This window comes from Delphinus delphis, chromosome 20, assembly GCF_949987515.2.
Source record: "Delphinus delphis chromosome 20, mDelDel1.2, whole genome shotgun sequence".
Lineage (NCBI taxonomy): Eukaryota > Metazoa > Chordata > Mammalia > Artiodactyla > Delphinidae > Delphinus > Delphinus delphis.
Window position 1 is genome coordinate 31880194 of NC_082702.1, and position 16193 is coordinate 31896386.

Consider the following 16193-nt stretch of genomic DNA (forward strand, 5'->3'; position numbering starts at 1 on the left):
ATATAAGCATTAGATTCATATTTATTGAGTGATGTTGTCTCAGCTTCTCAAAGAGATAAATTTTTTTTACAGATTTTTTTAACATTTTTATTGGAGTATAATTGCTTTACAACGGTGTGTTAGTTTCTGCTTTATAACAGACTGAATCAGTTATACATATACATATATCCCCTTTACAGATTTTAGAATAAACTCACTTAAAATGCTTATTGAATACCTGTTAGGTTCTGGTAGGTATACAGTTGAGAGTGCAATTGAGTGTTTTCAGACACCACTTTAAGTGGATCTCATTAAGGAAAATGTTGCTATTCATACTGTTTACACATTTTGTTTGCTTTTCTTAATAGCAAAGAGTTTCCTATAACAGAAAAGTCCTTTTCCTTCAGATTTGTTAATCATGTATGTGTTTGAATGACACATCTATATTATTTCCTGTTGTTTGGTCTCCTGGAGGTGAAAATCCCAAACAGCATGGAGTATTACATTTGTTTTTCTCCTCTGTGTGGTAGCCATCATTAGCACTTACCTCAGTTCTTTCTTAGCATTTCCTTTTTGGGTCCAAGGCAAATTTTTCAAACTTTGAGACCAGACAGGGATTATTCATTTCTCTCTTTTTTTTTTTTCCCTCTCTTTTTTACTGTTATTTGCTTCTGGAAATCCCTTACTCTGTCCTAGCCATAAATACTCCTCTAACAGTTCAACCAGAAAAATTATCTACTTTTACCTCAAAGATGTACTTTCTTAAACCAACCTCAGTGCATAAGAGAAATATCAGAATCATTCAGTGCTTTTCCCAGACAACTTGAAGGTTACAATGCAGGGGATAAGAATACTCTATGTGACTTAAACCTCAAGTGCCCAGTGCCACTGCAGACAGTTTTGGACACCTGGACGACATGTAAAAATATCTTATCAGAGCTGCCTTTCCTTTTGGGGGAAAAGTGAAGTTCCAACCAAATATTTCACAATCTTTCACTTCCCTTTCCCCTGAATATCAGATACCTTAGAGTCTAGAGACAAAAAATGCTCTTGTTAAAATGTCTTTAGGTGGTTTCTGTTTCAACTGGCAAGTGTACTCTTGATATACAATACACCGTTCTTATCTACTTTGCTACCAAAGAATCTTGTTGCCCTCCAAGTTTTCCCCATTTAAATACAAGAAAATTGTGGTCATTGGGGCGTCCTGCAGGATATTTTAAAAGCAAATATATTTCTGGGTGAGTTTCCCTATCTTGATAGGGTTTGAGTTATACAGGTATACGCACTAGACAAAGTTCAGCACATACATGCTTAAGACCTGTACATTTCATTACATATAAATGTAACCTCAAAACATATTGAAGTCCAGTTAGTGATATGCATACTGAATTTTTTAGGGGGAAGTATACTGATGCCTTTGAAATGCATCAAAAAAAATAGGTGGATTGATGATGGATAGAGATGTGTAGAGATGTGATAAAGCAAGTATAGTAAAATGTAAATGGTAGAATCTAGGTGCTGGGTATATAGGTGTTCACTGTAAAATTCACCTTTGCTATATGTTTGAAATTTTTCATAATAAAATGTCCGAGGGGCATAGTGAACACTAGAAGCTATCACTTGTAATGCATTCACTGTCTTAGGGGAAAAATCCAAAACATTTTCTAAGGAGAGAAAATCATTAATATTTCCAGTGTATTATATATTGTTATTGTTCATGCTATACAATTTAGCCTTTGAGTGGTGGATTGGAAAAAAGTCCTGCATCCACTGTTTTGGAACAATGAGGTAAAGATGACAGCAATAGTAATTTTATGCCCAAAGTTTGGTTTTTCTTCCTATGGTCATTCATTTAACCAGCCTCTCCTGTCTTGGCAGCACAATCCTGAAGTCTTATTTTCAGAGAAAAGAAAGTATTCTTAAAGTCACTGAGCTGTATTATGGTTGAATGCAAGCAAATATTTGAAGAGATGAATCATTGATTCCTGGACCATTTGTTAGAGAGGGTTAGGCCATTTGGCAGATGTCTCTGTGGTGAGCTGTTTATGATGGTAGAGGTCTGTGTTTTTTGAACCAGACCTCACTCCTTTAACACTAAACTTACTGAGAGCCCAAGTTTGTTTTTTCCCCCTCTCAGAGCGGCTTTAAAACATATAAAATGTAAAATTAATAAATCATAAATGATATAGAAATGGAAAGAATAGTCTTTACTTTCTTTTTTCAAAGGGGGAGGATAAAAATAAATATTACTACACTTCAGAGAAGTAGATTTGCAAAGCAAAGGTTTGTAATTATGCCCTTTTAGCAAAATAGTCATGAACAGTGTAATGATTTAAAAAGCATTACCATTTAGATGCTAAGAAAAGTATTTTTTTTTAAATAAATTTATTTATTTTTATTTATTTATTATTTTTGGCTGTGTTGGGTCTTCGTTGCTGCCTGCAGGCTTTCTCTAGTTGCGGCGAGCAGGTGCTACTCTTCGTTGCGGGGCGCGGCTTCTCGTTGAGGAGCACAGGCTCTAGGCGCCCAGGCTTCAGTAGTTGTGGCTCGCGGGCTCTAGAACGCAGGCTCAGTAGTTGTGGCGCACGAGCTTAGTTACTCTGTAGCATGTGGGATCTTCGTGGACCAGGGCTCGAACCCTTGTCCCCTGCATTGGCAGGTGGATTCTTAACCACTGTGCCACCTGGGAAGCCCAAGAAAAATATTTCTACTAAGCAATGGCATCCAGTGGTATCACTATCATGAAATCAGTTGATGATTGCCACAGCTGCAAATCTGATAATTGTATATATTTAAATTACGTGACTAGCTTTTTTTTTTTGGTTTCAAAACTGACTTGACCATCTAATGCTAAGTAGTCTTCAAACTTAAGGTGAAGTATATAGGTATTACAAATGTGTTGCCTTTACATAATCTCTAGTCTTACTCATTTTCCATTCCATTCAGTCTGTCAACCCTTGGATAACATTACCCATAAGCAGGGTACTGTCTAGGTCCAGTATGATGCTTCATAGGATGGATGTGGTGGGAAATACAGGGAGCTGTTTCATTGTGTTAGTATGTACTGTACATGATCACTAATGGATGTAACTGTTTCCTAATGGTTATTTTGGCTAACCTCACCAAAAGACTATGTTCAAAGATAGTCTCAGTTCATTTTTCTGGAAAAGGAAATTAACTTTTTAGACCCCAGAAGAATCACCCTTTAGTGTTTCAATTTGTCCCTTCGTTCAGTCAGGAAGTCCTGCCTACGGTGCCAGTTTCTGTGTTGGGTTCTATAGCACAGTGATTTCCAGACCTGGCCACCATCAGAATCACCTGGGGAGCTTTTAAGGAAACACTTGCTTGGGCCACATCCTAGAAATTCAGATGCTGGCTATTTGGAGTAGAACGAGGAATTTGGATTTTAAGAAGTACCTAAGTGACTCTAATGCCCATCACCTTTGGGATTATTAAGCTACAATCTTTTCCAAGGTTCTTTGTCTAAAAGTATAGATAAGTAATAATTATTTCAGTACAGGGTAGATGAGTTCTATAAAAGATGAGTTTGTTAGTTATCTTAGTGCTCTTAATTAAGACAGATCTGATTCCAGAGCCCCCACCTCCCAGGTTATCTGGTTACTTCTGATTAGCTACCTGCTCATTTTATAATATATTGCATTTTGGGATCCATTTTACATGTTGGGCACTGTGCCATGTATTTTACATGTACTATTTCATTTAATCCTCATAGAACTACTATGAGGTGTAAGAACTATTACTATCTCCATGTTTTTTGTTTTGTTTTTTTAATTTATTTATTTATTTATTTTTGCCTGTGTTGGGTCTTCGTTACTGTGTGCGGGCTTTCTCTAGTTGTGGTGAGCAGGGGCTGCTCTTCATTGTGGTGCGTGGGCTTCGCATTGCAGTGCTTGTTGCAGAGCTCAGGCTCTAGGTGCACAGGCTTTAGTAGTTGTGGCGCACAGGCTTAGTTGCTCCGCGGCATGTGGGATCTTCATGGACCAGGGCTCGAACCCATGTCCCCTGCGTTGGCAGGCGGATTCTTAACCACTGCGTCACCAGGGAAGCCCTCCATGTTTTAAAGTGTGTCAGTAGTCAGGATAATTAGAATGCATATTTGGAAATATTGCAGGGCTGAGACCTGTGCCCAAACTGTGTGACTGCAAAGCCAGTGCCCTTGTACTGTAGGTGGCCTCTGGCATCCTGTACAAGATCTGTACATTGAATGTTCCTGTCTTAAAACAATGGTCTTTGGAAAGTGGGCCACATAATGCTTTTTGGAATGAGATAAAATGAAGCTGTCTAAAGTGTAATTGTTTAGCTTCACTACCCAGTCTTTTCCCTAAGGTATTCACAATTTAGTCTCTGAGAAGTGTCATAAGTGACAGCCATTTCCAGATGAAAAGCTATACATTTTTTAGTGCTGAATAAATCTGAAAGATCATACACTTTGTTCACTTATTTGTCCTGCTTTTGGCTGTAACCCTCAGAAAAAAATTAAAGATAACAGCTCTTATTTTTTCCTTGTATGTTTCATAGTCTTTGCTTTGAAATGCCTCCTGGCTTCTCCCCCCAATTAACTTATTTATACCTGGTCTTTACAGATAGTCCTTACAAAAGAGTCTTTGGTTTTAAAATATTGAAAATACTTGTATTTTTTTACTCCATTTCCTTCTCTGACAAATTTTGTAGTTGACATCATTTTCTAGGTCATTTAAGGAAAATGACTCTTTTGGAAAAAATTGACCTGAACTATACTTGAGTTCAATTTGGAAATAGAAAAAAAACAAAAACAAAACAAAACAAACTCCCACTACATTTAATTCTCCTCACCTCCAAATTAGTCAGATTTTTAGAAATACCTGTATTATTGGATATCTTCCATTTGCTTTGAAATATACTAAATGGAAATCTGCATGGATTTAATTATTCTACATTCAGTTTAAATAAGCCTTAGCAAAAATATTTGGATAGAATAAAGTTTAAGAATTTGATGAGGACACGGGGAGGGGGGAAGGGTAAGCTGGGATGAAGTGAGAGAGTGGCATGGACATATATACACTACCAAGTGTAAAACAGATAGCTAGTGGGAAGCAGCTGCATAGCACAGGGAGATCAGCTCGGTGCTTTGTGACCACCTAGAGGGGTGGGATAGGGATGGGTGGGAGGGACACGCAAGAGGGAGGAGATACGGGGATATATGTACACATATAGCTGATTCACTTTGTTATACAGCAGAAACTAACATACCATTGTAAAGCAATTATACTCCAATAAAGATGTTTAAAAAAAAAAGAATTTGAGATCCAACAAACTTCCTTCCTTCCTTCCTTTCTTTCTTTCTTATGCATTTATTTTTTAATTAAAAAATTTCATCCATTTGGAATTTTCAAATATGGCTTGTGATACGAATCTCATTCCCCTTACATGGATAGTTAGTTGTATCCTAACAGATCATGTATATATCATGACTCACACTTTTCCACTGGTTTTTCAATGTCTGTAAACTTATTTTTAACCCACTGTTTTCCTCACAATCACTCCCAACATTGTTTCTTGTTAGTTATTCTAAATAGCTCTACAAGTGTTAGCATTAAACTGTAACTTTATAGGATGCCCTGTTCTCTCCCCTTCAGGGCTTTGTTTTCTGAGACTTGATCTCACCTTGACATCCTCAAATCATTGCCGATATTTTTACTACCTGATTTGTCTCCCTTCCTCAGGTATGCCTTCTCCAATTTAATGTGTCATGTTGGATTGAATCTACTGTTTGCATGTCATGTCCATCCCAACTTCCATACTGATTGCATGGAAAGGTTCTGGGGCTTTAGAGAAGCCAGTGGAATTCCCTCCTGCTCTGATAACATTGAGAGCACCTCCCCAGAAGATAGAGCGTTCATTCCCAAGTAGAGTTCCCTTGTATCAAATCTTGGACCACTACATTCTGCCATCCGCAAAGTATTAGCTGGCTTAGCCACAGACGTTTATAGATTATTGGTTAAGAAACTATGTTAATCCAGAGTATGGATTTCTGTACAGCCTTAAACGGAATGAGGTCGTTTTATATATACTGGTATAGAAAGATGTTAAGGGGGGAAAAGCAAATCATAGAAAATATGGTGATGTTCTAATTAATTTTTTTAAAGCCAGTTCGTAAGTACATAATAATAGGTGTGGAAACAGATTCATGAAGCTTTTAGCAGGGGTTACCTCCAGGAAGGGAATGGGCTATGAAGAAAGCCTTTCAGAAAAGAGCAAAAGACCTTTGCAGCATTTAGGTCTATAAAACGAACATGTATTCACTTTTTATGTTTTTTGGTTTTGTTTACTTGTTTGGGCCGCATTTCGGCATGTGGGGTCTTAGTTCGCTGACCAGAGATTGAACCTGTGCCCCCTGCAGTGGAAGCACAGAGTCTTAGCCACTGGACCACCAGCGAATTCCCTCTCACTTTTTATTTTTTAAAAATCACCAAATGTAAAATAGCTAGTGGGAAGCAGCTGCATAGCACAGGGAGATCAGCTAAGTGCTTTGTAACCACCTAGAGGTGGGATAGGGAGGGTGGGAGGGAGACGCAAGAGGGAGGAGATAGGGGGATATATGTATATGTATAGCTGATTCACTTTGTTATAAAGCAGAAACTAACACCATTGTAAAGCAATTATACTCCAATAAAGATGTTAAAAAAAATCAATGGATGTTGTAAAGCAACTATACTCCAATAAAAATTAATTTTAAAAAATCAATGGATGAAAAAATTTTAATCTAATAATTTAAGATTTCAAGGAAGTGACATTAGCTAAGCTACTGCCCAGTGGCAGGCCTGCCAGAAACCTTGGATTCTTACCTCCTGTCATCCAAATTGTTCTAGCAGTGCCTCCTCTGTGAACTTTCTTGTGAGAAGGGCCAACGCATCACTTTTTTTTTTTAACCTAATGTTTGCTGTCTGAGATTTTACCACTTTTTTTTTTTAAATTTTATTTGGTTGTGCTGGGTCTTAGTTGCAGCTCTCAGGCTCCTTAGTTGTGGCATGCGAACTCTTAGTTGCAGCATGCATGTGGGATCTAGTTCCCTGACCAGAGATTGAACCCGAGCCCCTTGCATTGGGAGCACGGAGTCTTATCCACTGTACCACCAGGGAAGTTCCAAAGCATCACTTCTTAAATGTTGCTTTCTGGTCTTTCTCAGAAACCAGCATAATTTATAAGATCAACAGAAATTTATACCAAGGACCCTTTAAAAGAGTTATTTCTGATTTCTGTCTCCTTTTAAGCATTGAAATCTCTTGGTTATCTACCCTCTGGAGGGAATTATATACCCTGGCCCCTGCAGTGATGGGAATGGTATGGTATTACTTCCACTCTTTGCTGTTTTAGAATGTGTTCTCTTTCATTTATTTATTTATTTTTAATTTATTTTTGGCTGTGCCACACGGCTTGCAGGATCTCAGTCCCCCAACCAGGGACTGAACCCGGACCAGGGATTGAACCTGGGCCACAGCAGTGAAAGCGCCGAATCCTAACCACTAGACCACCAGGGAATTTCCACTGTGTTCTCTTTTAAAAGGTTATTTTCAGCTGAATCCCTGCATCATATTCCTACCTATACTTCAGTCACATCCTTTAAAGTACAACCTCCAAATTTTGAACACAGCCTGACTATGTTGGGAGAACCAGGAACATCTGTCATATTGCTTGGCTCAGCCATTGCTGTCTTGGTAGTCTGGAGGGAGATAATGTCTATCCATTGCCTCTCCTCTCTCCTCTTCTTCCCTCCCTCCCTTACCCTGTCCCTCCCCCTCTCTACATATTAGATTAGATTAAATATTATATATATATTTTTTCCCTTCCATTTTTCCCCTATGAGCAGTAATTAGACTGGGCAAATATTTAAAAGAATTTACTACAAATCTGTCCAAAATAACAGAAATAAGTTTTCTCTTGTTTCTGATCCCACTAAATTATTTTATTTATATCTATTTCTGAGCCAGTGCTCAAGATATGAGGATGTAATTATAAATAGCCAAATGTTGAGTAGAGACTACCAGTCTCTAATCCTTATGTGTCTGTTTGTGTCCTTATGGGTCCTAGTCTTCAGGTGTCAGCATGATTTTTTACTTTTTGCTACCAGCCCCACGTTAGTCTCCTGCTTCCGAATCTTTACTTCTTTTTACATGTAACCAGATTTCCTCAGCTTAATGAAGAGCTGGCTCTATCATTAGGCTTTTTTTTTTTTTTTATGATAAACATGCTGTGTGGGATGAGAATGGCCATCCATAAATTCCTGGAGGGTGGGGACTGTATCTTGTTCATCTTTATTCTCCCAGTGCCAGCCTGGTGCCCAATATGAGGTGCTCAGACAAAGATCATTGGTGCATCCCTGTTCTTAACTTTGTAGCAGTTGTGTGCAACAAACTTATCATTGTGAAAATGTAACCTTGTGATATATATTTACCTTCCCCAAAACAGAGTCTTGCTTACATAACAGAAAAACTTTGTAACTACTTATATGATTTCTGTAAATTCTCAAGAGTGTCTCCAAATGGGAAATCTATGCAGTTTGGGCAATTTAAACAGAACACTCTGGGCTTCCCTGGTGGCGCAGTGGTTGAGAGTCCGCCTGCCGATGCAGGGGACACGGGTTTGTGCCCCGGTCCGGGAAGATCCCACGTGCCACGGAGCGGCTGGGCCCGTGAGCCTTGGCTGCTAAGCCTGCGTGTCCGGAGCCTGTGCTCCGCAACGGGAGAGGCCACAACAGTGAGAGGCCCGTGTACCGCAAAAAAAAACCAAAACAGAACACTCTGTCCTTTTATTATTCTTGTTATAAAGTGGGTGCTATCACGTTGGTATCATAACTTTTTTCTGTCCTTTTTTTAAACTTTATTTTATATTGGAGTATAGCAGATCAACAACATTGTTACAGTTTCAGGTGTACAGCAAAGTGACTCAGCCATACATATACATGTAGCCATCCTTCCCCATATAGACAAACATCTGTAATTAGATATTTTTATTTGAAACATATTAAAATTTCTCATACACTTAAATTAAGAAAGGAGACATTTTTTTTAATCCACAAAAGGAGCCCTTAAAACAGTTGAACACATTCTTCTCTTGTATTTCTGTATCGATAGAGATTTTTTTTTTTTAATCTATGGTAACTCCTGTGGTTTACAAGGATATAGTTTAGCAATCATCTTTATACTATAATGATAGAAAGGAACCACTGGTTGTTAATTCTTATATAAAGACACCTCTTTGCGTCAGAAACCTATAAAAAAACCAAAGATGATTCTTCACTGTAATCCTAATATCTATAATATCAAACTAGGAAAGTTTGAGTAATTGAGTAGGCGAGAATCTTTTATTCATTTTCCTTTTCATTTTTTCTTTTAGAACTGCCACTGGATGACCAGGATTCCTTGTAATTGATAATGTTGGAGATCAACTCTGCAACTTTCTTCAGCATTCAGTTGTTAAAAACAAATAGGATGCAGGTTCCTCAAATCCAGATTATGACAACAGTACTTGGAAAACTGAAAACTATCTAAATGATTATCTTTGGTTGGGCTGTGTTCTTAGCGAGCAGAAGCCTTGGCCAGGGTCTGCTGTTGACTCTTGAGGAGCACATAGCCCGCTTCCTGGGGACTAGAGGTGCCACTGCTACCATGGGTAATTCCTGTATCTGCCGAGACGACAGTGGAGCAGAAGACAGCGTTGACACCCAGCAGCAGCAGGCCGACAGTGCAGTACCCACTGCTGACATGAGGAGCCAACCCCGGGACCCTGTTCGGCCACCAAGGAGGGGCCGAGGACCTCACGAGCCAAGGAGAAAGAAACAAAATGTAGACGGACTAGTGCTGGACACACTGGCAGTCATACGGACTCTTGTAGATAAGTAAGTATCTGGCTCACGGTCACCTCCTATCTAATGAAAAGCCTTCTGCCAGGAACCATAACTTTTGGACTTCTTCCGTTCATTAGGATATATTCACCAAGCCTTGTTGCTCATAGGGCAAGGGGAGAATATTTTATTTCTCCTCTGATGGCAGAGTAAATTATAAGGTTTGATGTTTTTACTTGCTAACATGTACATCTGTCGGGAAATGTGTAAACATTTCTGTAGCAGAAAACACTATTTAAAGCTATGATCTTTATTAGGGAACGTAGTCAGTATGGAGTGAGTTTGTGTTGAAGTTACAAGAGGTAATGGTTTCACGAAGACTCACTCTTATCTTGCTTGACTATCTACTCCACTGACCAGGGATTCAAGATGAGTTGTTTTACCAAGAGCATAGCTGCATGCAACTTCCGTTGGCAATGGAAGGACTTAAGTCAAGGAGAGTTTTCATCCTTCTCCCTCTTTTTTATCCCTCAGTTGGCCCTCTTAGATCCATTTGGGAAGCTTGTAAATTAAAAGAAACTGCAGGACACACCTGTACCCGTTTTGTTTTCCCCTCTGCTTTGTCTAAGTACGAAATCCCAGATTGAATAACAGTGAAATTAAAGGGCATTGTTCAAGTTGAAAAAAATATTTTAACTTAACCCTATAGCACAGTAGTTAGGAGTAAGTTTTAGAAGCATGGTGGACAAAGGTTCAAATTCTAGGCCAGCTCCTTAACTAGCTACATGACATTGAGTAAATTACTTCTTTTAAGCCTCAGATTCCTCATCTATAAAAGGAGAATAATACCTTTCTTACAAGGATTATCATGATAAAATATATATAAAGCATCTAGTACGGTGCCTTGCATGTAACAATTGCTCAATAGAAGACAGTATTTTTTTAAAAGTTCTATCTGGGTTCTTTTTGCTTCAGGGTCAGCTAGTATATATTTAAGTATCTAAATATTTGATAATCACATTTATAAAAACACGGTTTTGTTTATTCCTGAGAAAGTATAGCATAAAGCAAGGTATACCTGTGCATATTATTCTGAGGTATTTTTTTTTTCCTCATAGAAATAAATTTATATTGCATATTTTTCTATCTGCCATAGAGCATGCTGGGGGAAGGTAGTTCTTACAAATATTCACCATAACCAATTCAGAAAGGCCTCCCTAAGTTTACTAAAACCTGCCTTTGAAGTAGTTCTGGTACCTGAATTAATTTAATGTAATCTTTATATGTTTGTGGGAAATATCTGTTGAATATAAATCTATGCCATTTACATCCTCTAAATTCAAGCAAGGGTCTAGAAGCTGTTATGTAAAGTGTCTTCACAGTGACATTTAAAACGTGCTGTGAAATTGTAATGAAAAGTTGTCCTTCCCAAGTAAGGAAGTAAACCACAGCAGTGTTACTTAAGCCCATTGGAAAAACAGGTACAGAATAGACTTTGCTGTATTTTTTAAAAGGGTGATTAAGAGAGTGTGGGGGCAAAGCAGGAGGAGCTTTAATTCCAAGCTTCAGGAAAATATTACAAATTATAAGAAAACTTGTTGCTAAAGCATGTAATCCACTTATGTGAGGCAAGTAGTGTACACTTGAATAACAGCCTAACTTTTACCTTAAACCTGTTTGTACTGAATTATAGTTAAAACTCTTCTGAGAATGGAAAAATTAGGCAGATGCAGAGCAAGTATGAAGGGACATGTTGGAAAATATAATGGCAAAACGAGGTTCAGACAGTTTGTAAACATAGTTACATAGCTTATTTTTTTAAAACTGCTAAAGAAAAGAATTTCTTAACCTGCGAAGTTTATAAGACTATTAAAACTAAACATAAAAGACAGGACAGATGGGCTTAGTAAGAATATATGTAAAAGGGTGTATGCAGATATCACAATTATAAAATGACCTATATTTATTGTTCTCCTCTCTCGTTGTTACTTAGGAGAGGATGACCTTGATTTGAGAGGACAGTACAGTTCTTAATGGCATAGTGAGAGACCTGCTCTAGGAAATACACTTGAAATACACTTATTTTAAAATCATTTTGAAGTTTGATTATTTGCTTTTTTTTTTTTGGTAGTAACTTTACCCTCAGATTGCTAATGGTATTAATGTTATTCACATGACTTTGGAATTTTAATTTGCAGGCTCCTCCTGATGGAAGTTTTTTTCCTCAGTGTGTGTGTGTGTGTGTGTGTGTGTGTGTGTGTGTGTGTGTGTGTGTGTGTGTGTGTGTGTGTGTGTGTGTGTGTGTGTTCCCTGTCTTTTTCTCCCTTTCTCTCTGTCACCTTTGTTGTCTCCATCTGGGTCTCAGGGACCTTCAGTCCACAGCTGAACCTAAAAGTGGTGGTTCTGAGTTCCCATCCTACTGTAAGAAGCCCAGGTCCTGCTGCATGGCTTTCTTTGCCTTTTTCTGTCACCAGAGACTTGCAGGTTTATACCGGTTGCAGCTCAGATTATCATTCAGAGCTCTGCAACTCCTTTCACTGAGAGCAGTACCCTGTTCCCACTTTATTTGGTGAGTCTGCTCCATCACTTGCACGGGTGGGGTTTTGGTCCCCATTACCTGCCTTGCAGGCATAAAGCTCCTGGACCTCTGTCTAGTTCTTGACCCAGAGCCCAGTAGTCTTATGACTTTAGCTTTTGTCTTCCACCAGAAGTTTCTGCTCTATTTCTGTTCCACAAAGAATTTTATCTTGTTTTTTTGAATGTAGGGATGTGTATGTCCTTTAAGTGTGTCTGTATAGAATTCAGGTGCTCATATTCGTTATTGGTCACTGATCTTGTCATATTTTTATTAGTTTGCCCTTCTTCCCTAATCCCATTGTCCTTTTTACCACCCACCTCCAAATATCAGTAGGTAATCATTCTACTGAATTTAAGGTATGTTCTTCCAATATGCCTGGCATATGTTTGTTTATGTCTGTATAGGAAGTTTATAAATATTGTTTTGTGTATGATTTTTAAATTTTACATAACAGAGAAGTCTGTTTGGTTTTAACTTCTCTCAACATTATATTTGAGACCTATGTTGCTGTATATAAAGCTACAACTGCTTCTGACTGCTACAGAGTATTCCTTTGTATGCTCAAAAGTACTATATTTTGTTATCATATAATCTGGTGACAGTCACTTAGGTCACTACTTCTAAATTTTTTGATCCTACAAATAGCATTGCAGCAAATAACCTCATATGCACCTGTGTAATAACTTCTCTAGCATTGTTGAGTATATGCATACTTAATTTCATTATTGCCAGATTGCCCCAGAGCAACGTTTGTATCCGTTAGTTATATCATTTAAGACAATTCTTTTAAATAAGAATTTTTCCTTATTATGAAAAGGCACAGGATGTGTCAAACACAGGCACCTAATGAGTACCTGAAATGAATTTAGTAATTCGCATATTGCAAGCTTATTCTGAGGATTAAAAGATTGAAGACAATCGTTTTTGTTTTTGTTTTTTTTCACAGTGAAACAGAGAGCCACGATATGTAAACAAATAAGCAGTGAATATACTCCTTAAATAATTAGATTATCATTGTTTGATGGGAACTATTTCATTCATTATTAAAAGTTCCCCTAGGGGCCCTGGTGGCGCAGTGGATGAGAGTCCGCCTGACAATGTAGGGGACACGGGTTCGTGCCCTGATCTGGTCTGGGAAGATCCCACATGCCGCAGAGCGGCTGGGCCCGTTAGCCATGGCCGCTGAGCCTGCGTGTCCGGAGCCTGTGTTCCGCAATAGGAGAGGCCACAACAGTAAGAGGCCCACATACAGCAAAAAAAAAAAAAAAAAAAGGTTCCCCTAAAGCACCTCTTTGGATTCCTGAGATCACAGTTTGAAAGTCCACTGAATTAAGGGGAAAATGCCATTTTAGAGCAGTGACTAGAAGATTAAGTAGCTTAAGTTTGGTTTCTTTTTCTTCTAACACCATTTTATGAAGTTTAAGCACATAGTGATATTTACCAGAAGAACACTTAAAAATGAAGATGTTACATAGGCCCTTGCTTCTGTAAGTCCTCATTTGGGATTGTCATCTCCATTCCTGGTGATTCTTTGAGGTACATGTGAGGAAGATGATGTTGTCCTCCCTGGCTTGTCTCTATTGGCATTGGGCCACTAGAGGTAAAGCTGAAAGTGGGCTCTGGGCTCCAGTATTAGTCCCATGCTTTGACTTCAGGCTACATGGTGGTCCTTTCATGTGCCCTTTTGCCCATTTTATTTGTGGGCCATCATAGACAGTAACCTTGGAAATGAGCACACGTGGTGTGCGTTTGTCCTTATAGATTATAGCTCTGGTTGTCTCCTCCATCTCTTTCTCTACGCTCACTAATGTACATTTCTTTCTCTTCCTACCCCCACACTTCCAGTTTGAACTTTTATTTGAAATTGTCATTTCTCATTTCTTCAAGTTTGATGTCTTGAATGTTTGTTTTTCAGTGATCAGGAACCTCCCTATTCAATGATTACATTGCACGAAATGGCAGAAACAGGTATTTTTAAAGTTTTTTAAAATACTTCCTAATTAATGATCATGAAGAAGTGTAGCCACTTTTTTTTTTTAATAAAACACTTCAAAAATACTTAACACATATGATGAAGAAAAAAACCCCTAGTCTATGGAAATTTTCTTGTATAAGGACAATAATTAATAAGCACTGTATTATATCCTGAGTATATGCTGCATATTTCAGTAATGGTTTTATCTCACTAAAATTATTAAAATAAAATTATTTTTGGCATTGACAGATCTTCGACTATAACTCTTCTAGAATGGGGAGGATAATTTTTTTGTCCCTCAATTTCCTAAATGTCATTCTGAAAATAGAGCCAACTGTTTCAGATACTTAATCTTCTCAGTTAACTCCTATGTCATAAATAAGATGCTGGAAACTATTTAATCATAATTTGAGAACCCAGAACCATAGCTTAAATGTTGTTCAAATAAAGATACCCCCAAATCACCAGACTCCTGTAAGTTAGGATTCTTTGTCTCTACTGTGATGACTAGCAGTTGATGACCATGTCCATGCCAAATACTAGCTGCTTAAAAGCTATAGGATGTTTCCGTTTTCCAAGAGTGTTTCTATTTTAATGTGAAGTCATCTTGTGTTGTAAGTTATATATTCACATTTTTAAAATATGGCTCCATCGTATAATCTTCTTGATTTGCTCCTAGATGAAGGATGGTTGGACGTTGTCCAGTCTTTAATTAGAGTTATTCCATTGGAAGATCCACTGGGACCAGCTGTTATAACATTATTACTAGATGAATGTCCATTGCCCACTAAAGTAAGTTAATACTTATCTTTTATGAAACTGACATCTCCACTTAAACACAGGATGAATGACCACAAAGAACATTTGATATAATGCATTTCTTTTTATATATTTTGGGTCTGTTTTATTTAATGTTAATTTCATTATGTAAACTTGTTTTTTATTACTAATAAATTGCTACATCCTCTTTCTGTCAACAGCTCACTCTAAAACTTTAGTTTAAAATCTTAAAAATGTTAAAATTGGAAGCATTTATATCTGAACTGGCAATCTTTGAAACTAGAAAAGAATGTTCAGTTGCTGAGCTGATTTTCTTCTCTCTCTCCAAACAATTTCCTCATAACAAAAGTTTTTTAAACATTTTCTATTAAGAGAAAACACTGTTATACCAAAAGTACTTCTGAGTCTTAAACATATTAAATATCGGCATAACTTTGATTATCCCTTATGTAGACTGAAAGTATCTAACTTTCATTGCCTTATTCCATATGGTCTATGGAATCCTTTTTTTAAAATTTTGGATTCTGGCATCTTTCATTTGTTTAAAGCCTCAGACATTTGGGCCTAACATGGAAAACATGGACAGAGGGAAAAGTCTTTGGCCTTGTCACTGGTGAATTGACCTTTGCCTAGTCTTTTAAAGTCTTTGCCTTTAAAATTCTGGTGATATTTGTTCTTGATTGATAAAAAAAAATTTTGTAAGAAACTTTTTACTTTAGTATCACTAGGCCCTATTGTTATCAATCATACTGGCATTTGGGTGGACTTAGTCTGTTTAACGACTCGAGTATATAGCATATATTTGATACAACTGGTACATTTTGAATGAAATGGAATCTAGCAATTCATTTAAGAAAACTTTCAGGTTGATCAAATAATATTTCTCATCAATAATGGTATCCTGGGCTTCCCTGGTGGCGCAGTGGTTGAGAGTCCGCCTGCCGATGCAGGGGACACAGGTTCGTGCCCCGGTCTGGGAGGATCCCACATACCGCGGAGCGGCTAGGCCTGTGAGCCTTGGCCGCGGAGCCTGTGTGTCC

At 37.9% G+C, this 16193-nt stretch overlaps 1 protein-coding gene across 2 annotated transcripts in view; it reads left to right on the forward strand.

The window, feature by feature from the left end:
* Nucleotides 1–16193, forward strand: part of RSPRY1 (ring finger and SPRY domain containing 1) — a 46772-nt gene that overhangs the window by 4649 nt on the left and 25930 nt on the right. For both annotated transcript variants that reach the window (XM_059999917.1, XM_059999916.1), the window contains exons 2-4: nucleotides 9373–9874; nucleotides 14314–14366; nucleotides 15053–15165. In XM_059999917.1, coding sequence (XP_059855900.1) covers nucleotides 9528–9874; nucleotides 14314–14366; nucleotides 15053–15165 — 513 coding nt within the window. In that variant the 5' untranslated portion in view covers nucleotides 9373–9527. The remainder of the gene's footprint in view (nucleotides 1–9372; nucleotides 9875–14313; nucleotides 14367–15052; nucleotides 15166–16193) is intronic.